The 25,637-nt window shown below is 32.9% G+C and overlaps 3 protein-coding genes and 1 pseudogene across 3 annotated transcripts; all 4 read left to right on the forward strand.

Annotated features, from left to right (window-relative positions):
- The first annotated feature begins 12,859 nt into the window (after window positions 1-12,859).
- LOC120141185 (ethylene-responsive transcription factor ERF023-like) lies at window positions 12,860-13,418 on the forward strand. Its single transcript, XM_039156121.1, has one exon. It carries the CDS (start codon window positions 12,860-12,862, stop codon window positions 13,394-13,396), a length of 537 nt encoding a protein of 178 aa, XP_039012052.1. The 3' UTR covers window positions 13,397-13,418.
- Window positions 13,419-17,979: 4,561 nt separating this feature from the next.
- Window positions 17,980-20,406, forward strand: LOC120141197 (annotated as a pseudogene).
- LOC120141198 (auxin response factor 18-like) lies at window positions 20,388-23,777 on the forward strand. The gene is made up of 13 exons (XM_039156130.1): window positions 20,388-20,465; window positions 21,137-21,252; window positions 21,378-21,473; window positions 21,572-21,628; window positions 21,795-21,947; window positions 22,045-22,129; window positions 22,271-22,361; window positions 22,470-22,634; window positions 22,736-22,849; window positions 22,932-23,004; window positions 23,090-23,243; window positions 23,347-23,466; window positions 23,563-23,777. The coding sequence occupies exons 2-13, from the start codon at window positions 21,244-21,246 to the stop codon at window positions 23,685-23,687; spliced, it is 1,242 nt and encodes a 413-aa protein (XP_039012061.1). The 5' UTR covers window positions 20,388-20,465; window positions 21,137-21,243; the 3' UTR covers window positions 23,688-23,777.
- LOC120141270 (auxin response factor 9-like) lies at window positions 23,734-24,292 on the forward strand. The gene is made up of 2 exons (XM_039156197.1): window positions 23,734-24,092; window positions 24,190-24,292. Exons 1-2 carry the CDS (start codon window positions 23,734-23,736, stop codon window positions 24,290-24,292), a joined length of 462 nt encoding a protein of 153 aa, XP_039012128.1.
- The last annotated feature ends 1,345 nt before the right edge of the window (window positions 24,293-25,637 follow it).

Genomic DNA, 25,637 nt, shown 5'->3' on the forward strand with positions numbered 1-25,637 from the left:
TTACATTATCATTCATATATAAATTATTACATCAATATTATTGACTATTACATTAATATTTGTAATGATTGAATGATAAAATTGATATAATTTAATAAATTAAAATATGAAATTAATATAAATGAAAAAATATTAATTATTTAGATTTACAACGTAATGATTAATGATAAAGTTGATATAATTTAATAAATTTAAATATGAAATTAATATAAATGAAAAATATTAATTATTTAGATTTACTGTAAAGATAAAGTTATAATTGAAGTTGTACGAACCACTTTATTTCAATAGTTAAAAGAATTATTGTTAATTTTAGAATTTATGGGTTCAAACACTAACAATAACTACATGAATAATTGAGCGCAAGTTGGTAAGGTATTGACTGTGGTATGGTCATGAAGTTTAAGCTTTATTATTTTATCATACACCTGAAATGAGCCATTAATTAATTAATAAATTAATTATACTAATGATATATAGTATAAGGTTCTCAATTGGGATCACAGACAAATGTATGATTTTAAATTAAAAAAAAATAAACTTATAATATTTTATAAAACTAAAATAAATTATTAATAAAAAATATAAAACTTTAAAACTTAAGAACGAAAAACCCACTCTCCTTCTATCTATTCCTAATTTAGATGGTATTTAGGAAATCATGACATGAAAAGTTCAACAAAAAGGCCGTATGAACCCATAATTTTTGATAAATTAGAGGTTTCACGATTAATTTGGTGGTTAGACCCTTAACTATCCCGTCCTTGACCGAGTAGAATCTAGGGCAGAACCAATGTTGAAAGTCATATGAGGCCAAACGAATTATTAAATACCTATTAATTTAAAGAGTAACTGTTATGATAAGATTTTGTGTTGTTGTATTTTCTTGTTTTTATACATATTTTAAATAAAATAATTAAAAATATTATTAGAAAATTGAATATAAATTCAGTACATTTGTGTAAAATTAAATTATTTATTTTAATAAAATTTTAACAAGTATATAGCTTACAAGAAACTAATAAATAAAATTTTGAATGGCTCAAATTTCTTATTAACATTTCATCTAAAGATGGGATTATTCAAAAAATTTCGTAAACTAATCTCATTTAATAACATAAATGATTAAAATATAATTTTTAAAAATTAAAAAAATCAAAATCCTAAAAATAAAAAGAGAGTGGCTATTCCTATAACTTACTATTCTATTTTTTTATATCGGTAATAAAAAGGATAGACAAATATTTAATATAATAAGCAAAAAACCATAACGTCCATCCCATCACTCACGCCTTTTGAAACTGAAAAAAGGAAAAGGATGCACGCTTAACAAAGATTGCGCGTGCCACGTGCAGTCTTTTTTCTTTCTTTCTGGAATTTCTCATACGTGGCATCTTTGCATGCTATTTTATTGAATTTATAGATCAAATAAACAAATTAATCAGTTAAAAATTAGTATTTTTTTAATTATACAGAAATTTTCCATTGAAGCAGTAAGATGCAATCAGTTTTTAGAAAATTAAAAAAAATCGCTAGTGTGTGCATTAAATTTTAGTAAAAGAACTACACAAATAAAAGTAATTAAAAAGAGGATAAAAGATTTAAAGAGCGTGGGATGGGCAGAAAACGAAAGAAACGTAATTCTCGTGAGGAGCACGTGAGGGATAACGTGAATAGAGGTAGAGATATGAAGTGTGGGAAGAACGTGTTGTGCATTTAATTAACTTAGCCATTTTTTAATATTATTTGTGTAACTATATTTTGGAAAAATAATAATGAAATAAATTAATATGTATAACTTGGTTTTATTACTTAAATACATTATTTTAATTATTTAAAAATGTATTTTTAAATAATATTTTTGAAATTAATATTTATTCGTAAGATAAATATGTGTCATGCTAGTTACGTTCTTATCTTACATATCATCTTAGTCAGCAAACACTACAAATTTTATTGATTAATGTAAAAAACATATTTGATTAATCGTTCTTTTTATTCGTAAGAATTAAAAAAAACCCCAATATAAAAATAAGTGTTTAAATTATATTATTTTTTTCTCAAAAATAAGTGTTTAAATATCTCAGTAGAATATCCAACATAAAATTGTGACTTTTAAAATCTTACAATATATTTATAGACCAAATAATAACATAATTTATTCTTTAAAAATCTATCATTCTATTTAAATATATATATTTTTTTAAATTTCTAAAAGATATAATTGATCAAATATAATTTTTATATATTTGTTGATTAGGATCATAGGATGCCTCGTAAAATAAAATTGTATCCAATTTTTTTTTTAAAATATGACTTTTACAATGAATGTTTATTTTATGTAATAAAATAAATATTTTTTTAATATTTTTTTAAATAATACTATTGTATATATATATATATACACACGTATGTGTATTCGCGCGCGCGCGCGTAATAAAACCGTATTACGTGTTAAGCGGGTCTCGTCATTTAATAATCCCACGACATTTCCTTCGGTTCATTCCCGTTCTTGCCCATTTTCAACCGCCTACCGCTTCCACCCGCACCGCTTTGACTTACTTGTTTTTCCGTCCACCGATAAGAGACCGTGAGAAAGTTATACTTTAAATTTCAAAATAAAATGGCTTTATCTAACCATTCTGGTTGAACACTTCAGTTAAAAATGGTTGTCGAATGAGATCTATTTTATCTTAATAAATTATGGATTAAATTTGATATCACAAATGAAGTGAAATTGATCAAATAAAAATTAAATAAAGAGTATGAATAAAATACATTTTTATAGTTTTTAATTATAAATATTCACTTAATCATTTGAAATGAATTCACCTCTTTTACTTTAAAAAATCAGCTCATCTTTTATTTTATTAAATAAAAATATCATATTTTAAAGATAAATATTGAGATTCGAATCGATACAAAATGAAATAATATAAACATCTTTAATCAATCGATCAATTAATAAATCTCAAATCATCTTATATTTTTTATAGATTATTTTTTTATAAAATATAGTTATTAAAAATACTAATTTCCTCATATAATTAATCTAATCATTAAACAAATATTTATTACAAAATTATTATTAAGCATCACGAACAAAATTAATATACTTATAGATACCTCAACTACGTGTTTAAAATCAATGAGAGACGTCTTTTGGTGCAGCGAAAAGAAAAAATGAAAAACGTGAAATGTCTGTCACGAGGCATCACATGTCTTGACACCCACCCCATGGATAAAGGTAATTAATTTTCTGATTCTTAAATTCAATTAACCGATAATATTAATAGATTTCAATATTAATAAAGATAGAGATAATGCCGGTGGTCGCTGTAACTAAATCTGTATTTCAACGTTAAATGAAACGAATATGTGATTTATAATTTTGACGACTAACAGTTTTGTATTATCTTATTAAAATATCAAAGTCGCTGTACCAAAATTTCACGTGCTAATATAGGTGGGAGTGGGACTATGAGGCTATGAATGCTAATTCATGCCCGACCAAAACATCTATCCTTTTCTTTTTTATAATGAATTGAATTTCTTTAGGTTTTTTGGATGGGACAATTCAACCTTATATTGTCCTTAGTTTTATTATATTTTTAACGAAAAGTATATATTATAAGAAAAATAAATATCTTTTACATCATGGAATAAAACCCACGAGGAATTGTTTTTTTTTTTTCAAAAAAAAAAAGGTTGATAAAGCACGGATCATTTAGGATGGTACCATCTGAAAAATGTTGTGTTTAAGAAAATAAAACGTCAAATAAGCTAATTGAGTTAACCCCACTCGGTAGTTGGAATCAATGAGTTCATCTTGTGTGATTAGGAATGTAAATGAATAAGATATTTAATAAGTTGTTCGTTTATATTCTTGATACAGATTGACAAAATAGAAATATCAATAATTAAAATAAAAAAAAGATAATAATTAAATAATCATAATATAATTTACTTTCGATTTTATTATACATCCTTCAAGTCAAAAAAAATATTTGAGTTAATCAAACACATACATCTCAAGACATACAATATTGAACATGTCGGGTAAAATTCGTTAATAATATACATAAAATAATAATAGTACATTTTACAAAATAGATTATAATTATAATAAAAATAAAAGAATTTATGTATATGTAAGATTCTTCTTCCCAGAATGGGGAAGTGTGCATAAATGGCCCACTTGGTACAATTTTGTTCATGTGCGGGTTTTGGATATTTAGCCTTTTTATTTACAAATTAAGACCGGTCCAAATGTATTCCATATATGGGAAGAAGAAAGGCAACAGTAGTTGAAACATCAACAACAATTAGAATGCCAACATATCATTTATAATGAAATAATTGCATCTTAATCGTACACACCATTTCTAGACCAACAACATTTTTCTTTGGTTCAAAAGAGATCATACAACAATTGAGGATACGATGGATCAGCCTTACGGGCGGTGGTGGTGGTAGTAGTGTGCTCTCCGTCTATCTTTTGATCAGTATAGTGTTTGAAAATATTTTTTGATCTCTACTTTGAAACTTTGATCATTTGTTGATTAACGATTTTCATTCACTTAACAAATTTTGTCCCGAAATAAAACATTAAAGGTTAAAATATTTAAAAAATAAACAAAAATTAAGAAAATTATATAAACATTCGTTAGGAATATTTTTTCTATCATTATGCGTATTCTATTTGTCCAAGTAATGAGGAGCAATGTCTGAATGTTTTTCTTACCATTTATTAGACTAGCCCCTCGCATATTTCTGGGACCAGTATAGAAGCAATGAGAGAACACAAAAACCTAATATTACAGCTCTCAACATATCAGATTTCCAGCGGTTGATTCGACACAGTTTATAGCATTATCTTAGCTCCAAGATAGGGCAGTATCAGCAGCTGCTCTTTTTTTTTTTTTGAATCTTTCTACACTGTTTTAAGACCATAATTAAAGGTTAAAACGTCAAAACAGGACTGGACTGTTAGCTGTTGATTGGGGTCTCTTTTACCATTGTTTGTCCTGATTCATCGTACAGCAACATAAGCAGGGCAACATGTCTATTTGAACATGATTTCAACACTAATTTAACATGGAAAACAGCTTGGAACCAGCACAAAACTGCAACTGTTCTTTCTACAATTGCGCTCAGCTATTTCCATGCATAAACCGAGTCTAACAGACCCCTAAACAGGGCAGTGTACCTATGAACTATTTTAAGCAACATGACACTAATTTATACTAAAAACAGCTCGCTCAATTATATAAGCATGAGAATTCAAGCATAATTTATAATTCAAACAGGGCGTTCCAACAATTTTATTTTACAGCAGCAGCTATGTACTGCCTTTGCCATCAAATAACAGGCTCTAAAGTTTGAGCAACAACACTCTTTCAATATGCACAAACTATATCAAATTAGCATAATATCACTATGATAATTCATAAACACTTCAAACATGGCAATGATCATTTCAGTTCAATCATGAATGTGTGCTTAGATGAGACATGGAATTTAAAAGCGGTGTAAGGCACCCTGTATTATGAGATTTGACACCCTTTTCTTCCATTCCTTTTTCGTTTTTTCCCCTTCTGTTCTCATTAGTCGTTACCCGATCTTGCTTGCATGCAAAGGTAGGAATTGAGCGATTTCGATATACTTACAAAGCTCGGTTCATAATTTTGAATGGCGGGTAGCTCGATTTCAACGAATCGGAAACTTTGACCGCTTCACCTCCTCACGCGCCGCAGTCGACGGAGACCAAGGATGACACCGGTAGACTCGGAACGGAACAAGGAACACGATGGTGCGGGAGGTGTCGTAAACGGATGACCCGATCGTCGTGAATCGATGAAAAACCAACTAAAATAGAGTTATTACCGACGATACTTCCAACTGAAATTAACGACGAACGGCGACGATTCACGACAAAAGCTTTGAGGGGTTTTGTTCCTCGCTCGACAACGAATACGATGGTGGTTTCGGCTCGTCGATCGGAGATCGGACGGCGGGTAGATCGGAGTTCAAGAAGGGTTGTTGGAGAGGAAAAACTGGAAAATTTTTCCAGAAACATACCGGAATGGGGGTTTATATCATCTCATAAATAAAAATGATTAAACCAAGAGTTTAGCCACTGAACTTCCTGCACTTCATAAAACGGTCTACCAACTTTAAAATTTTACAATTCAACCCACTGTTTCTTTCAAAATACCAATTAAATACACTACTTTATAATTTCTTAATTTTAGCTCCTAAATTGGAGTGTTACAATTCTTCCTTCCTTAAAAGAATTTCGTCCTCGAAATTCATTCATGTCACATTATTACAGAAATGAAATTTCCATCGGTTCTTTCAGATCTTTCGTGTAGCTCTTTTAGAAATATGGATCCTCCACTAATCCTTAACCAGTTGAGCATACATTCTTATCAGAACTTTTCCTTATTTCAATAAAAGAATCCGAGAAAATTTCCTTAATTAATTAATTCAATCTTTGTCATGAGAATAGGCTCATAGAGCAGTAACATATCCCAATTTCATTTTCGGAGTCGAGTAAGAATTTCTCAGATGAATAACTCTCACATGGCTCGTGAGGTACTTCACAACGTTTATACAGATGTTAATGGTATTCCTTTTTGTACAAGTATAGCCTTAACAGACAGAAACTTTGGTTTACTCGCTACAGATAGGGACTCAGCCCTGGAGTTTCGACTCAAAGAGGTACGATTACAGTCTAGGGGCATGTATTGATCAGACATATTTTGACATTCGACCGGCCGGTCTATCTTGAAAATTTTTGACTCAAACCATAACTCTGATACCACTAAATGTAACCCCCACAGACCGATAAGGGTAACCAGATCCGATCCGAGGTGTCATATTTGGGCCACCGGAGCGACCCACTGTAAAAATAGCGGAAAATTTAAAACTTTTATTGAAACGTGTAACTTATAAAATCAGTTGTCACTATTTAAAAATAAAATAAATTTTCAGACTCGTATATAAATCAAAATACAATTACATGCCCCCTAATCACAAGTACCATACTCTGCAACAACGCCGGAAGAACTCCCTTACTGAAGTCGATAGATGCACTGATACAATTCTTTTAACATGAAAAGGTGAGTAATAAAGTGAGCTTCGAAAAGCTCAGTAATACAGAACTACCAGATGATGCTGAAGAACGTGCAGATACAGATAAACATACATATCCTTATTATTTCTGAACATTTACAGATTTTTATGCTGAGCAGAGATCCTACTGATATTTCAGATGGTAACGGACAATGAGCTTTCAGTTTAGACAAATATTTCGGATGACTGAGTTCAGGAGATCATAATAGGTTATCTAGTGTGTTCCCATAAAACCAGTAAAAAGATACAGATCTTTTAAAACATATATATATATACCCCCATTCGTCACGTACAAAATGTGTAGGTTCCCCAGAACCATACAACCCCGTCACGTCCAGTAAGGCCCTGAGCACACAGCCGAGGAACCGATAAGTAAGGCCCTGAGCACACAGCCAAGTAACCTCCAGGTATTCTTCCTCCAACATTAACCCCCCAAATAAAACATGTTTCGTCCGTAAATGAATATATCAAAATCAAATCATAATTCACGTCAAGTATCATATCAAAATCCAAGTCAAGTGTCAGATCAGAATCCAAGTCAAGTATCAGATCAGAATCCATGTCAGATATCAGATCAGAATCCATGTCAAGTATCAGATCAGAAATCAAATCGAAAATCAGGTAAAATATTCATATGAGTAGGGAACACACCAGAATTTACAGATAGTATTCAAAGATATTGGATAATCTTAAAAAGTAGAGGAACACGGATCTTCAGTATACCGAAAGAATAACAGAATTCAGAATCACTATTGGAAGAGTTCAATAACTGACAGAATCATCAGTTATTCAGAATGTGACTTGAGCTGATAAGGAAGAAATGAAGGTTCAGGACATTTATATTCTATGTCGATTGATCGGATTATCGGACAACTCTTAGGTGAATAGTTCCCAGAACTAATGTCTGTTGATTGATCAATTCATTGTTCTTCCAGGGTATTTACTCTTTAATACCACAAATTCTTGTCCATAGACCATTTTCGGAATCATCGCTAAATAAATCTTCCAATGTCTTTATTTCATTTCCACGCTTCCACAATATCATGTAATGCTGACGTACTTGATTATTTTAATCATAAACCATCGTAATTGTACACTATGTAAACTCATCAGAGTTTCCAGACTTATCCAAATCACTTACTAAATCCTCAATCATTGAGTTTACCTAATTTATTTAGCAGTCATGTCCATTCCCGTAATATTCGAGGGTTTTCAGGGTAATCTAGACGTTTCTGAATTTCAGACACATATTGTACTTTCGTTCAATTCAATTTGGTCTTCGTGGTCGATTTGTCTAACAAATATCAACTCCTTACTATTGAATGCGTTCTAGAGTTGAGCTGAATACTTCCAAAACTATCATCGAGCCAAACTTGAAAATACAAACATGCATTTAAGTGACATCTATGTCGTTCAGGTACTGATATAACACTAGCATTGGTTGCTCGGCTTAATAGGTGATCCATAACTTTTAAGATCAGTACCACACCCATGTTTATTTGGATTCCTTAATTAATCCAACATCTACTTAGTCTAGGTCACAAGGGTATTTTGGTAATTTTGGTGTTCAGTTTTATTCCATTCATTTCAGAGCTCGAGGATATCCAATCATTCCTGAGCTTGGTGGTATTCTTGGGTCATTTCTATTATAGGGGTATTTTGGTCATTTTACAGATTCAGTGTATTTTAATCCTTTTCTTCCGTCCGATCTTACTATTAAATTCAATTTTATCATTTATTTCAGTCCTTTCGAACAATTCTGATAGCAGAATACCCCCGATAAATTATTCTTCAGGTATTTACTCATTACTCGAATATTTCCGGGTCAAGTGCATTCTCAAATTTTACAAACGGAATATCATTAATTTTTCTGTACGAAAATAGGATCTTAACAATTAAATTCGTACTTAATCGAGTTAAGTACAAATCCTCAAAGTAATTTCTCATTCAGGGTCAACTCAGACTATTTTACCTCTCAATGGCATTTCCGTAATTTCTTAATCAGATAATTTCAATATTAGCTCTTAACGAAAATAATTATAATTTAGAGATCCTATGATCAATTGCTTTCCCGAACATTCTCTTATCTTGAAATGATTCCTTAATAGAATTCTAATATCTTGCACAAACCCTCTAGGGTTTAAAAACCGGTTATCCGTATTTCGTAAGCAAAACCTAGCATTTCTTAAACACATATGTAGTTTTATCATATCAATATATCATTTCAGAGTTATTAATCAACTTCCAGGGACAATTCTTGACATCTTACAACTTAAGGGTATTTTCATAATTTTACCCTACCAGAGTATTATCATAATTTCCCAATCCAAATACCTTTAACATTTAACTTTTGATGAAATAAACTATAAGTTACAAATTCATGTTGATTTCTTTATCACTAAGCACAAAACTTGTAATTTAATTCTAACAGTCCCTCATTTTCTTATAAAAATCATCTGAACCATAATCAATTACTGAACCCTTTTACCGTATTCAGATCAAGTGTAGAAACTAATTAACTACACAAATGAGACCAACATTATCTTAATCATGCATTTACCAATATTCACATGTTCCATAAAGCATAAAGAGGTTGTAAAGTATTACCTCGATTTCCGTACAATACAGATCGAACATAAAAATTCCATTTGAACGCCTTTGATCTTCAATTCAACTTCCAATAATTCCTCAGATACATATTAACATAAATTATATCAGAAACGGAGCTTAATTACGATAAACGGATCGAATCAGGTGATAAATCAGTGAAAAATAGCTTACCGGGTTCGAATTTGGCAAAACGGACTTCGAATTCAGATTCAGGACGTCAAAAGCATAAAATATGACTTTTCGAAAATTCGGAATTTCTGGTCAAAATCGAAGTCAACGGGTTTGACTGGCAATTTCGAAGCCTTCGGGTCTGAATTTTGAGAAACGAACTGCGGATTCGGATTTGGAACGTCGAAAAATGTCAGGATATGTATACTCAGTCAAAGTCAAAGGTCGTTTAATGCCCGGTCAAATCCGGTCAATGTTTTGGTCAACAGTGGTCAACGCCGGTCAACGGCCAACGAGTCGGGTCAACGGATCGGATTGGGTCAACAGGTCGGGTCAACGGGTCGGGTCGGGTTGTGACTGGTCAAACCGGTCACTTTTTCCTTCCCCACGCGCAGTGGCGGCGCTTGAACAGTGATAAATTCCCGGAAAAAATCCTAAAAATTATTTTGAGCGATTTCGAGATACTTACAAAGCTCGGTTCACAATTTTAAACGACGGGGAGCTCGATTTTAATGAATCGGAAACTTTGACCGCTTCACCTCCTCACGCGCCGCCGTCGACGGAGACCAAGGATGACACCGGCAGACTCGGAACGGAACAAGGAACACGATGGTGAGGGAGGTGTCGTAAACGGATGACCCGATCGTCGTGAATCGATGAAAAACCAACTAAAATCGAGTTATTACCGATGATACTTCTGACTAAAATTAACGACGAACGGCGACGATTCACGACAAAAGCTTTGAGGGGTTTTGTTTCTCGCTCGACAACGAACACGATGGTGGTTTCGGCTCGTCGATCGGAGGTCGGACTGCGAGTAGATCGGAGTTCAAAGAAGGGTTGTTGGAGAGGGAAAACTGGAAAAATTTTCCAGAAACATACGGGGGATTTATATCATCTCATAAATAAAAATGATTAAACCAAGAGTTTAACCACTGAACTTCCTGTACTTCATAAAACGGTCTGCCAACTTTAAAATTTTACAATTTAACCCACAATTTTCTTCAAAATACCAATTAAATCTACCACTTTATAATTTCTTAATTTTAGCCCCTAAATTGGAGTGTGACATAAATTAATTATATATAACATATATAACTATAGTAATGGAAATGAAAGACATAATATTTTCATAAGTTCATATTGTGAGTGTGACATAAATTTTCTGGAGTTCGAATTTAGACCTCATTTAAGGAAGACTTTTTGTTTTTAGCTTGGTTGAGGTAACCAGCTAACCATTTAAGTGGAGCAGATCCATTGCCAGTGGCACCAGTAACTGAAGTATTCACAGATTACGTTAACCTTTGACAACAACCTGACTCTTGGTTAACAACTGGCCGGGTGAATGGTCTGTTCTTGTTACTCTCTCCAACATAACATTGGACGAAACTCGAGAGCCATTCATTCATCCAGAAAAGTGCCCCCCCATTATTGAATTCCTCTGTGAGCTCACCATGTCCAAATGTGGCATGCGAGAGACCACTTAACCTCAAACTCATCAAATATTTGATGTTCGACGAGGTTTAATTGGTGGACATAGGTTCTGCTTCTCCCCAAATCAAACAAGGCCTTGTAACGACGTTTTAGAGTATTGGCCGAACACGTGAAGAAGTTACAATTAAGACAAAATATCTCCTGTCATGCACGTGTCCCTGACAGGTTCTATCATTGCAATAGGAGAGGCCAAAGCTCGGGTAACGAAAGTTTGATTTATATTTGCTGCCCAAACATCGTCTCTTTTAGACAATTTCAGCTCAATATCTCAACAAACCACCGCTTAATTGCCGGGGAAAGTAAATGTTGGTCTAGGAATTCAAAATAGTACCAAGGGGTCAAATTATAGCAGCATAGGCATATGCACGATTTCCTTGCATGTTTTCTGGGAAACCAAGTTAACATCAGTACTCGGTGCCAATCAAGAAACATAACATCTATCACATTCTCAACACCCATTGCAAAACGTGCATATATATATATATATATATATATAAAGTGTTAAATAGTTAGCTGTAACTGATTAACCAATATAAAGATAGATTTGAACATTCGGAAATTTAAATGTATTTTATGAATAAAATAATCTAATTCGAATATGAAAACTAAAAGAAAAATCGTAGGAGATATTGCTGGTTGTAGTTCCTTCTGGATTAGCTTTGCTACGGCTGAACCTAAAAGCCACCACAAAAGGAATATAAAGGAAAACATGACATTGACGTGGTACACATGTTTCATCCTATTAAAATTGACTACTACATTTATTTATTTGGAAAATAATTATTTATACATTTATCAAAAACATTTCTTAATACCAAGGCTATGATCAAATTTATCATAAAGTTTATAATGATCACAAATAAACTTACATATTTAACCTTATATGTATATATTTTGAGGTCGGTAAAATTCGAATCGTTCAACACGATTCGTTCCGAATAGAGTGGATGTGGGATGGAGTAGAATGGATATTTTTAATAGCATACAAAGTTGGAAAATAGATGGAGAAAGGGAGACCAGCAGGCACTGAAATGGAGTGGTGTAATTAACCCACAAAGATTCATTGTCAAAATTAACGCAACTAAAAAGAAGCCACAGAAAATCATATGAAGAAAAAGGTGTCACGGAATTCTGGGTTTGTAATGAGACTTCCGGACACCTCACCTTTTACCGTTTTGGAGCTCTACGACAATGACGGCAGGATACAGTTTTACGTCATACTTGTATTATTCAGTTTCTTTTTCATGTCTTATTATGTACCTTCTTATTTAATTTTGATTTTTAATAAATTATATTATAATTGCTCTTACACTTAATTTAGTTTAGTTTAAATGTTTTTTTCTTTTACAAGTAACATCCCTCACTGTTTATTATGGGTGTTCCTGTAATTTTACTTGTCTGATGCAAATATAAGTGCCCACGATACACCAAAGCCAACGGTTTTTATGCAATGGAACGACCAACGTACACCGAGGATGACTTGAATAGCTCTACCACCACCATCAACGGCAAAACTAACGACACAAAGCGAGGCAGCACTCGGCATGCTGTCTATCGAGGTATCCGGAAAAGACAGTGGGGCAAATGGGTGTCGGAGATCAGAGAACCACGCAAGAAGTCTCGCATTTGGCTCGGTTCGTTTCCCGCCCCGGAAATGGCTGCTAAAGCTTACGACGTCGCCGCCTTTTGCTTACGTGGAAGTAAGGCGCGGCTAAATTTTCCCGACGAAGTGGAAGGTTTACCGAAGCCGTCGACGTGCACGGCTAGAGATATTCAGGACGCAGCTGCAAAAGCGGCGCATTCGGTAATTTCGCGTAATAAAAACAACGTATCAGCCGAAGAAGGGAATGGACATGGCGGTGAAGACTTCTGGGGTGAAATCGAATTGCCGGAGCTAATGATTAGTGGCTGTCAATGGACATTCGCGGCGGCCGACTCGGCGTGGCCGGAAGGAGAGGCTCTGCAACAGTTCTTGGCATGTCTTTGATGGTGTGGTAGAAAAGAATAAATTCATAAATGAATCAATGAGCCTCTTCATATTGCTGTATATGTACTACAGTTATGGCATGTTATACTAAATGCTTCGAGTTTTGTGATTTGGCATTGGCTTGGAAACTTGGTACTACATCACAGGTTTCCTATCAAGCCACTGTTCAAATATTAGGGGCGATAGCGTCCGTTTCCAGAATTTTTTTTTTTATCTATTAGAATTTTTATTATGTTAATATTATGTTTGTGAATGAAGCAAGTTAGATTGGAAGGATCATTATTGTTTTTGTAAAACTCGATCTGAATTAGTCAATCCATAGATCGGATATCGGTGATTAATTCAAAAAATTAAATATTATTTAAAAAATCAATTTTGCTTTTACTTCTGGTAATTTGCCTATATTTATAATGTTGAATTTTCTTTTTGCTGTACAGTATATATAATGTTGATCCCTGAAGAATTTAATTTTATTTAAAAAATATTAAATTGTTTTTTTAATAATTTAGAATATTACAAAATAATATTTGTTACATTTTTTTAGTGATTAATATTTGAAACTAATTGAGCTTTAGTTACTGATTGAGTTGACTCAATCTAATCTGATCTATATTCAACAGAATTTTCTTATCTGATATTTTTATCTTTATAAACATTTCTATTGGGTAACGGTGACAGATTCCGACGGAGGACGTGAAAATTGAAGATGTGATGTAAAATGGAAAATTTTGATGTGTCTAAAAAAACTGGTGCTGCTAATGTATTCTTTTTATCGAAATCAAGAAAACATTTTTTACTTAGCTAGCAGTTAATTTTTAATAAAATGTTAGATTTATTAAATAATTTTAATAGTAAAAAAATATTATTCTTCTTAAAAAAATTAAATTGAATAACTACATTGCAATATATGTACATAACTACTATTAACAAATTTCCATCCAAAAAATTATACCTTTAACACTATCTATATTCTTATGAGATAACATGTAGAAATATCATATTACTCCACTCACGTAGTAAAGATTATATATTAATTTTAATATGGTAAATGCAAAAATATTTTTATGTTTAAATTATCCCCACAGATTAATCTATAAAATTATACACATGCTTATTCAATTATAAAGAGAATAGATTATACTCATGATCATTCAATTATAAAGAGATTTTAATATAATCATCTATCTTTTAATTTTATTAATCAAATCATTTAACTATTTAAACTATACTAATCAAGTCATCTATCATCAATATAATAACATATTTGGTCATCAACTCAAAACTTAAACATTCTATTAATTTAATCCTAATTTTAATTTAATTTAATTCAATAAATCTTACTCTCTAATCAAATAATTACAAGTGGCACGGCATGTCTTCGTTTGATTATAGGGAAATAAGTTAAAGAATCATGACGTTGGAGAGAAGAATCAAATCTGAAACTTAGAAAAGAATTAGACGCGTACCAAGTCAAATCATGAGTTTATGATATAGATTACAATACACTAAGTCAAATCCTACATTTATAATATGGATTACAACATTATGGATTTGAACTCAGGTCAATTAAAATTTTTGAGAACACATAATAGGCGATGGGAGTATTAAAGAAAAAAGACCCAGCAATTAAGATTCCAACTGCAAAATTTTGGTACAGACGGACGACATGTGGCCGGTGATCGAGTCAAAGGCAAATCAACAACTCACAATGATCTCTTTTGCAATGACCATATTATATATAAATCACTGCAATATAATCTTAATTCAAAATTTGGACCTATTGAGCCAGTGTCCGTTGAGCTTTTAATATTTGGGACCCATTTGTTTTTACGACTTTGATAAACAAGGAAAAGGCCCATCCCTTGTATTATTAACTTTTTGAGACACCCACCCAATTTCCCTATTTCATTCCTTAAATTCCCACTTTATACATTTAATGTGATACCTAAATTAATGTTTCTTTCACCTTTTTATACATTTAATGTCATACTTAAATTGAAAAAAAATAATATATATTTTTTAAATAATTTCTATTTAGAAGATAATTTTCTCTCTCTCTATGGATATTGAACTCATAAGCTAAGGAAGAGGAGATTGTCAATTAAGAACTTTTAATAACTCGCTTTATAAGTTGTTGACAAAACTAATATAATTATTTGATTAATTGAATTAAATGTTGATGTGGCAGTCATCAACGCTAATGTGGCAATCTACAATATTAATATGGCAGTTTATAGTAATTAATGATATGATATATAGACTAAATTAACTTTTTTTTGGGTTCGAAAGGTACATTAAATATTAAAAAAATTTCAAGAGTTACATTTCTTTTTAAAGTTTGAGGTAGTTAGATACCCTTTAACCTTTTTCTTTTTGGCTTAATACAAAAAAAATCAAACTATACTAATTCATGTAGGTACCTAAATATTTTTCTGATCAATTTAAGTACCTAAAGTTACAAAAGTTATATTTTAAGTATATACGTCGTAACAGGCGTTAAACAAATCCGTTAAAAGTCAATCAACCAAAATCAATATTTTATACGTAAGTTAAGTTTTTATTTCCTTTATTTTTATATAAAATAAATTACATAATTTAAAAAAACTCTAAACTTTTCTATTTTTTTACAAAATATGTCACAGCTCAAAACACCTTATTTTCCAAATTAAGTGATTGGTGGATAAATTTCGACGGCGATAATGATAATGTCAACTGATTGAATGATGCAACAACTGATTTTTATGGTATTTTATTGTCGTTCATCTTACATCTATCTTTAAAGAAGCTATTGACGACAACAATAAAGTGAAATCGAATATTGAAAAGTCCATTGACTGAATAATTTTCTATCACTATTTTTCTCGTCGTCGTTGCACTCGTTAGAAATGACTCTGATCAATCAGAAAGTCTTTCGATATTAATATGGATTAAATTAGAGATTTAAGAAATTTAAATCAAAAATTTATAAATACAATACGTGTTAGATAATAACTTTTTTAACCGCTGTGACAGATACCTTTTATAACATTAAACAAACTGAAAACGTTTTCTAGCGTCTAATCTTTTTAAGGGTAAATTACGTGTTTAGTATCTAAATTATTAATTTTAACCATTTTTAGTACTTAAACTTTTAATTTTTTCAAAATCATAGTTAACGTTTAGTTTTTGTTTCATTTTAGTATCCTGCCATTAAAAACTTAGCGGAACTGTTACTACTTGACACATTTTTATAGGTAAATTACATCATTCATAACTCATATTTTGGCCATTGAAATATTTTTTTAATTTAATTACTTAACTTTCAAATTACACCTAATTTAATCATTATAACTTTCAAAAAGGTTTTTTTTAATTATAGACTTAATAACCAAATAAATGCTCAAACTATATCATTTTTTTGAATGGGTGCTTACAATATTTTTTGGCCCCAGGTGTCTAACATTACAAACATTATCACTTTAGTTGCTATGGCCGTCAACGGTGTTAATTTCCTCCGTTAAGTGACACGTGTTATAATATGATAATTTTAAAATTTTTATATAAAATTTAAAAAATAAAATTATATATATTTTTAAAAAGAAAACACAATAATTTTGAAATAACCCCAAAACTTTAAAAACATTTATTTCAACCCCTAAACCCACGCCGACCACCGCCCTTTACCGTCGACGAAGCTCTACTTGACCTCACCTCCCCCCGGCGACCAAAACCCCTATGAAATCGTAATCGATAAACGATGAATCGACGTTTTATACCACACGAACTCTATGATGAAAATCGCGATCCCACACAATTTCGACGACCAATTGACGACAACTATGACGACATATAACTAGGATGGTGGCAAGGATTACATCGGCGATAGTGGTTGTGGCCATAAAGGGCAGCGACAGGAGTTAGTGTTAGATTTGGGGATTTTGAGGTTTTTTTGCAATTAAAAAAGAAATTAGTTTTTTTTTATAAATATAATAATATTTTTAATATTTTTTAAAAAAATAAATTTCAAAATTGCCAGATTGTGACACGTTTCACTTAACGGATAAAACTAATAGTCGCTACGTCATAGGCACCTAAAGTAGTCACGTTTGTGACTTTAGGTACCTAGACTGTCCAAAAAATACTGTAGGCACCTATTCACAAAAAAATATAATTCAAGCACTTTTTTGGGTATTAAGCCTTAATTATATATTAATAAAAAATCATGTCACAAAATATTATTAATAAAATAAACTATAGTGATTAAAATATGAGTAATTTAAAAGTTGAGTAGTTAAATTAAAAAAATTAAACTTTAATGACCAAAATAAGAGTGAAATGATAATTAAATGATGAATGATATAATTTACTTATAAAAAAGTGTCACGTGCAAAAATTCCGTTAAATTTTTAACGGCGATGTAAATGAAACAAAAACTAAACGTTAAATATGAATTTGAAGAAAATGAAAGTTTAAATATTAAAACGGAGTAAAACTGATAGTTTATGTACTAAATACGTAGTTTACCCTTTTTTAACTAAGCCTCGCTCCTCCGCCGCTTCACTCTCTGCATTACTACACCAAATTATGTTCTTTCGCTCGTTTATACTCCGGCGATCTTAGATTCTTCTTCTTCTTTTGTTTGAATTTGAAATTGATAATGGAATGCGATTCTGAAACCCTTCAATTCCTCTCACAATGCTTTCTCTTCAGATCTCTGACACGGAGTCTTCGCTTTCTGAAGCCGCCGCTCGTCCTAACTGTGGCCTCACCGTTCTCAGTCTCGTTGCCGAGCCTTACGCCGAAGAGCAGGTCCGTCAAGCCGCTTCTGTTAACTTCAAAAACCACATTCCCGTTAGGTTCCCTCTAATGATCCCATCACTGGCCGATTTGATTCCCTATTCTCGACCACGAAAAGAACGTTATCAAAGAGAAAACCGCATCTGTCATGTTATCTTCTTCTCACATTCAAATCCAGCTCTGCGAAGCCTTAGCTGTTATCGGAAAGTACGGCTTCCCTAAATCTAGGCCGAATTTGCTACTGCAGATCGTCTCCAATCTTCAAAAGGCTTCCCAATCCGTTGATTATGCTTCCATTAACGGTATTCTCGGGACTCCCAATTCATTTTTTTTAGAAATTTAGGCATTAGTATAAAAAAAACAATCTTTTACAAGATTTAAAGACTTGTTTCGATATATTTGCGGCTCCATTGTTAGAGATTTTCTTAAGATCACTTCATTAATTGAATCAACGGCTGCCTCTTCCGGCAGCGGTTTGACTTCTCTTTGAAGGTTATGTTGTAGGATTTTCTATTCGTTGGACTTTCAGGAACTGTCTGAGTTATTTGAGGATAATATGTGAGACTGGATGATTGAGTTTATTAAATTACCGTTCACATGAGAGTAGCTGATGGGATAGCATTGGTCGATGAGCTTAGAGCTGCAATATTTGAAAATATTAGTCTTTAGGTATAAAAGAACGAGGAGTAATTTCAAGGTTATTTAAATGGTTTGGCATTAGACATTTGTAATTTGCTTACAGATGTGTGTGCGCCTTCCGGCTGTGAAAAACTGGCTGTTATTGCAATGAAGTTAATACCACGGTTAGTACAAGCTAGCATCATAATTGGTTTGCATCTAAGGGTGTTACACAGCAGATTTGTCAGCATATTGTGATTCCAAATGTGCAATTGAGGGATGACCATGGGTGGGGTGCTCTTTGGGAAGAATTACTTTGAGTTCATAAGAAGAGATATGGAAGGGAGGGGTCTTGATATGCAGATAAGGATAGCTTGTGAACTGCTTAAAGGAGTTGCAACCAATTACAAAGGAAGTCAGTAATATTGTTTCTATTCAGATACAAAATTTGTTTGAACTCCTTTGTTGCAAACCCTTCTGGCAACTGGAAGGACAAAGACTGTGCAATATATTTAGTTGTGTTGCTTGCAACGGAAGGTTGGTGGTACTTCTGTTTCAATTGATCTTCTGGATATTCAGACCTTCACATTGTTATCGTCCCTAATTTGCAAAGCCAAGATGCTAATCTCTTAAATTCTTCACAATGTTTTATGGTCTGATACAAAAGCTTGTTGCATTTCAATTGTTCCCAGATTCGGTTAGGTGTTTGGGTGCGAAATCAAATGTAGTTGAACTCTTATGCTGCTTTCCGTATTGAAAAACTCTTGCTTATCAAGGATGAAGGGGGGGAAAGCTAGGTAGAGTTAAGCTGGTGTTACTCCTTGTGTGCCAGTGTTGTTGAAAGACCTTCAGTGTTTTGAAGTTTCCAGAGTCCGAGGAGAGTCAGTATGTAATGAAATGTCTAATGTGTGTTCTTGGAATGGCGGACATTTGCACAGAGAGATTGCAGGGCCTTGCATTCATGGGTTAACCTCTATTCTCAATGAAGTTTGCAGAAATCCCAAAACTCCAATTTTCAATCATCTTTTTGAGTTTGTGGCCATTCTTATCAGCATGCGAGAGGGATGTCTCTCTTATATCAGCATTTGAAGCAAGCCTCTTTCCCAGTTTCCAAACAATCTTGGCCAATGATGTTACTGAGTTTTTGCCTTATGCTTCCGAGCTGCTGGTTCAGCTCATTGAGCTGAAAGGGTCACCTATTTCTCCAAGTTACATGCAGATCTTTTGCATCTTCTCCCACCTGATTCATTGAAGGGATCTTCAAATATTCCTGCCTCGTCCTTCTTTTTTCAGGCTTTCCTTCAAAAGGCACCCCATGAGCTCGATCAAGAGGGAATACTAAATGAGGTCCTTGACATTTTCAACAAGCTTATCTCATCCTCTAGCACCGACGAACAAGGCTTCTATGTGCTTAACACTGTTGTTGAGAATCTTTAATAATGTGTCATATCTCCCTACATGAGTGCTTACATTGTAAGTGCTTCAAATTGGACAAAGCAGTATTGGAGCTTCAAAAGGAAGGCGGTTTTGAAGGGAACAGACAAAAGCAGAAACTGGTTTTGTAACGGAAACGAAACGTGGCTAAAGATTATTAAAAGATGTAAAAGAAAAGGAAATAATCTTCAACCGTCGTTACATAGAAACTACCAGCGAAGAATTCATATATAACCGTCAGGTCTAATTGGTCTTTTTCATATTAGTTTTAAATTTTAATTTCTTTCCTTATTCGCCTCTTCCTAAGGATCTTCTCTATTATCATTAATGGGGTAGACTCAGCCACTCTGTTTGGCTTCAAAGACGTTTTATTTTTCTTCTTTGTGCTTTACTTTCTTGGCATCGTCGGTACAATCTTGTTCTGATGGCTAATTTAGAAGGTAATCCAAGGGGTTTCATGATTGCTCATGTTAATTTAGGTGAATGTTGAGTTAGAATTTATAAAAAAGTTGGTTTCTTTTGGTGTCTAAGAAAATAGTTTTTGTTTGGTTGTTGAGAAACTAGAAGAAAACGAAAAAGGTTTTAGTTTTTAGAGTTTAGATTGTTGTATCGTTATCGTATGAACATTGGTGTTCTTGCTAAAGAAAATGAACTAAGCTCAATTGGGTTTAGTTTATCAGCTTCAATTTTTCTTGGTGGAAGCTTTACATCATGACAAATCCTTGAAGGCTAGTTTTTCTTGCGTTTTCACAATAACCGACCAAAGCTTGAAGTTATTGTTTTTCCTATTTTTCCCCTCTATGGTCTCTGTTGGTTGGATCCTGTTTGATCTTACTTTTTCCCCTCTTTTTGAACTAGTGAATTGAATAGATTTTTCAAAATAAAATTTCTTTTCATTTTTTTGTTTGATAGGTTTGACTAAGGATGATCTACATTCACAATTATGGAAGCTATGCGCAGGCCCGTTGGTGGAGATTCCTCGGCTTCACGAGAGAGTCTTTTACTTCCCTCAGGGTCACATGGAACAAGTAATTATCTCTAAAGAATTATTTGGGTTCTTCGTTTTGGTTAAATAGTTACGATTTAGATAGAAATTTCGAAATCAACCATCCTCTTGTTTATAAAAAATTCAGCACACTGATGTATTCTGCAGTTAGAAGCATCAACTAATGAAGGACTGGACAATCAAGCCCCACGATTTAATCTTCCCTCAAAGATCCTATGTAGAGTTGCTCACGTGGAGTTCCTGGTATTCTATATTTGATTTTATTTCTTAATATTTATTTATTGGAGCTTGACGTAATCATCTTATTAACTATTTCTCTCTTTTTTATTCTATCTATATAGGCAGAAAAAGAAACAGACGAGGTTTATGCTCAGATCACTTTGCAACCTGAAGCATATGTATGTAAATGCTATCCAGTCCTTATTTCATGGTTTTCCTTTTTTTTTCAGCTGATAGATTTACCGAGGGAAAATAATGTTTAGGGAATTAGTTCTTTGACCAGTCTTGAGGAAAATAGTTGGTTTCCCTTGTTGTTTTTGATGCATCCTTATGTTATCATTATAGCAAGCTGAGCCTCATTATCCTGATCCCGTCCCAAATGAGGCTCCAAAGAGAATAGTCCATTCCTTCTGTAAGATTTTAACAGCATCAGACGCTAGCACTCATGGAGGGTTCTCGGTTCTCCGGAAGCATGCGACAGAGTGCCTTCCTCCTTTGGTAAAACTTTACTTTTCCATTACTAATCCTTATTAAACTTTTATACTGTAACATTATGTTGTTTGATTAAAAAACTCTTTCTATTTATTTTGAACAGGATATGAACCTAGCAACTCCAACTCAAGAGTTAGTTGCCAAAGATCTTCATGGGTATGAGTGGCGGTTCAAGCATATATTTAGAGGTAATAGTTTGTTGTCATATAAGATTTGCGTTCTTAGTGTGTGATAGTTTCTGTATTAGTAAATAAACCTCTTAATTGGAAAGTTGAATCTCTCTTCTTTCTCACTCTATCTAGTTTTATCTTGTAATTACAAATGACTAGGGCAACCACGAAGACATTTACTCACAACAGGGTGGAGCACTTTTGTTACATCTAAAAGATTAGTTGCCAAAGATGCATTTGTCTTTCTGAGGTAATTGGGCTTTTAGATCTATAGTGTGTGCATGCATGTTTTCTTTAGTTATGGTTTTTTTTGTTGTTGTAGTTTTTATGCTTGTAATTGCACTACATGCTTTACTAGGGCTGATAACGGAGAACTAAGAGTTGGGGTTAGACGGCTTGCTCGTCAACAAATTGCAATGCCTTCGTCGATGATATCCAGCCAGAGCATGCATTTAGGAGTACTTGCTAATGCTTTTCATGCTGTTGAAACTCGTACACTCTTTGCAGTGTACTACAAACCAAGGTTTAACATTGTCTCTTCGTGTAACATGGTCAACACTTGTCAATACCATTTTTTATTATGATTATCTTTGAAATGATTTTCTTTCTGTTTCTCTTGTTCAGGACAAGCCAATTCATGATAGGAGTAAATAAGTATTTGAAGGCCATTAACAATAGATTCTCTACCGGCATGCGTTTTAAGATGAGATTTGAGGGAGAAAACTCTGCTGAAATAAGGTATGTTTGTCTCCATTTATTGTCATTTTTTATCTTTTCTCTCTTGATCCTTTTACCTATGTGGATTTCTTTTTAACATCAGGTTGACAGGTACTATAGTTGGGGTTGGTGATATTTCCCCACATTGGTCGGAATCTAAATGGCGGTCCTTGAAGGTTGAAGAATATAGTTTTGATTTAGTGATTTGAATTACTTTTCTTGTTTTTAATAGTAGTTTTTTCCAACTATTTGTCCTTTTAGGTTCAGTGGGATGAACCTGAAACAATAAAAAGACCAGAAAGAGTTTCTCCTTGGGAAATTGAGCCAATTGTGGCTTCTGCTCCTGTTTCTGTGAATATTGTACAACAAGCCTTAAAAAACAAAAGACTGCGACCTGATGATACTCCATCTTCTGGTATGGGGAAACTATTGTTTTAATAATTTTATAGAGTTTTGAGTACTGAATTTATTTAGGTTTTGTTTATTAATTGAAATTGTATAAATTATTACAAATTCAGCTGGTTCAGCCTTTAGGTGTCGGGGGCCAAGCCAATCTAATGAACTAAGGCAAGTGGGAAGCACATTGAACAGTGAAAGCCAAGTTACATGGACAATGAAGCAGAAAGAAGTCGATAATGGTAGTGGAGTTTATAAATCAATGACTTTAACTAAAAAGGGTCGGATACATTCTCCTTTTGTGAATGTTTTTCTAAACCTTTTTCCTGATTCAACAGATAACAACAACAAAACTGAAACAATGCAAACTGATCTTGTTGGTTATGCCAAGAGCTTGATGCACGACCAAACTGAAAAAAGAAAATTTGAGACTTTTTACAGGCCTTCGGTTGTTTGGGTTTAATTTGACAGATAACACTTCTGTAGCTGGCCCCTCAGACAAAGATCGAATGAACACAACTGTTGATTACAATGGTGTAAAAGGGTCTATGCCAGTTGCATCTCATATCGATCAGATCCCGGGAACTTCAAAGGGGCATAAGCAAGTTGCATCAAAGACGTTAACCCAAGATATGCAGGCTAAGCAGGGTTATGAAACTTCCATAAGACGTCGTATTAAGGTACACATGCAAGGGATAGCAGTTGATCGTGCTGTTGACTTGACTGCATTGAAAGGATATGATGATCTCAGAAATGAGCTGGAGAAAATGTTTGATATCAAGGGAGAGCTTTATTGTGGCGGTCAGTGGACTATTGTTTTTATTGATGATGAGGGTGATATGATGCTTGTGGGAGACGATCCTTGGGTGTAAGTAACTTAGAACCTCGTTTTCTATATACACATGCATACATTTTTCATAGCTGATTTTTCGAAAAACACATTTCATCGTTTATTTAAACTGCAGGGAATTTTGCAACATGGTAAGAAAGATCTACATATATTCAAGTGAGGAGGTGAAAAAGATGAGTTCAAGTTGCAAATTACCTTCCTCATCTTTGGAGGGTTAAGAGACGACTGTAAGCGCGGATTCAGATAATACTTTTGAAGCTTGAAAGTTTGAAACCCTTCTTCTTTAAATGGCTTTATTTTGTTCTTGGTGGTAAGGAAAATGTTGTCAGTTTATTTTGCTCAGTTTTTCTCCGAAGAGACCTTTGTTATAGACAATAGAAGAATAAGGTGGAGAAACTAAATTTGGTTTATGGTAAAAGAATAAAAAGACTATTATGAACATTTTAGGTTTTTGTTGTTGCAAAAGACGTGGAAGTAGTTTTCTATTCACCAATGGCTGAGGCAGTGTCCATCAGTGATTTGGACACTTTCGATCACAATGTTTTGAAATTATTTTGATGGCATGTTTTGTTTAAATGGTATTACCATTTTCTAGAGGATTATTTCATATTAGATGACGTGTTGTGAAGACCAATATGAAGATTTTTCATTAAATTCTTATTGGTTTCGAAACTGAAGTCTTCGGGATAGTGTATCACAAAATTTTCTTATTTGAGCATACTTTTATTCACATGAATAAATTTGATTTACTTCAATGATTTTTTTTTTAAAAGATAAACGTTGATGAGATGGAAGACTTCATTTGTCAAGTGACCTTGTTTGATAAAGCACTGTATTGTAAAATTTACTTGTTTGGAAAGTAGGGACTTTATGGAAGTTTCTTTGTTCTAAATGGAATATCTGAGCATATACTTTTATAGATAAAATCTAAAAAATTGAAGTGGAAAATAAAGACGTGTTACTCAAGTTGACCCTTATCTATGTTTAATAAATTTATGTTTTGAATTATATAAGGCATTGATGGTTTTATTATTTCGCACAAATTAAATTAATAATGAAAGTGTTTTATTGGGAGTTTCGAAAGTTGTATTTACAACAAGTGTTAAATAACTGATGTGAATTACTTAAATGAGAGACAAATTCGAATAATATTATAAGAGAAGAGCCTATAATTAATGTGTAATTAAGTTGAAAATTGACGTCTTTTGTGTTAAAGAATACTAATAGCGGATATCTATCTAAGCAAGTCTTAATAGAAGTAGGATCGTTGATTAATCTGAATTGTGTAAACAAATACTCTTGTATCTTTGTTTACGCTTTGATATTTCTATTGATTCATTCACATGCAATCGGCTTAAACATTAGCCGACGCAACTACACTAACAAATTTAGAAATATAAAGATTTGGGGTAAGGTTTTATCTTTACTGTGTTGGTTTGTGGTGCAGTTCCATTGACTCAGTGAATCAACCTGTAAGAGTACAAATGTTGGCATTTAGTTTGCAATTAGTTCTTGTTGGTTGGTTTCCCATGGATGACATATTCCAAGTAAAACCGACCAAGA

This window comes from Hibiscus syriacus, unplaced genomic scaffold (assembly GCF_006381635.1).
Source record: "Hibiscus syriacus cultivar Baekdansim isolate YM2019G1 unplaced genomic scaffold, ASM638163v2 tig00110794_pilon, whole genome shotgun sequence".
Classification (NCBI taxonomy): Eukaryota; Viridiplantae; Streptophyta; class Magnoliopsida; order Malvales; family Malvaceae; genus Hibiscus; species Hibiscus syriacus.

Coding starts and splice junctions, on each gene's coding strand:
- LOC120141185 (XM_039156121.1), top strand. CDS start 12,860: ATGGAACGACCAACGTACACCGAGGATGACTTGAATAGCTCTACCACC.
- LOC120141198 (XM_039156130.1), top strand. Junction 21,629..21,794: donor CTTTGCAACCTGAAGCATAT/GTATGTAAATGC, acceptor TTATCATTATAG/CAAGCTGAGCCTCATTATCC. Junction 22,362..22,469: donor GATGCATTTGTCTTTCTGAG/GTAATTGGGCTT, acceptor ATGCTTTACTAG/GGCTGATAACGGAGAACTAA.
- LOC120141270 (XM_039156197.1), top strand. CDS start 23,734: ATGAACACAACTGTTGATTACAATGGTGTAAAAGGGTCTATGCCAGTT. Junction 24,093..24,189: donor GTGGGAGACGATCCTTGGGT/GTAAGTAACTTA, acceptor TTTAAACTGCAG/GGAATTTTGCAACATGGTAA.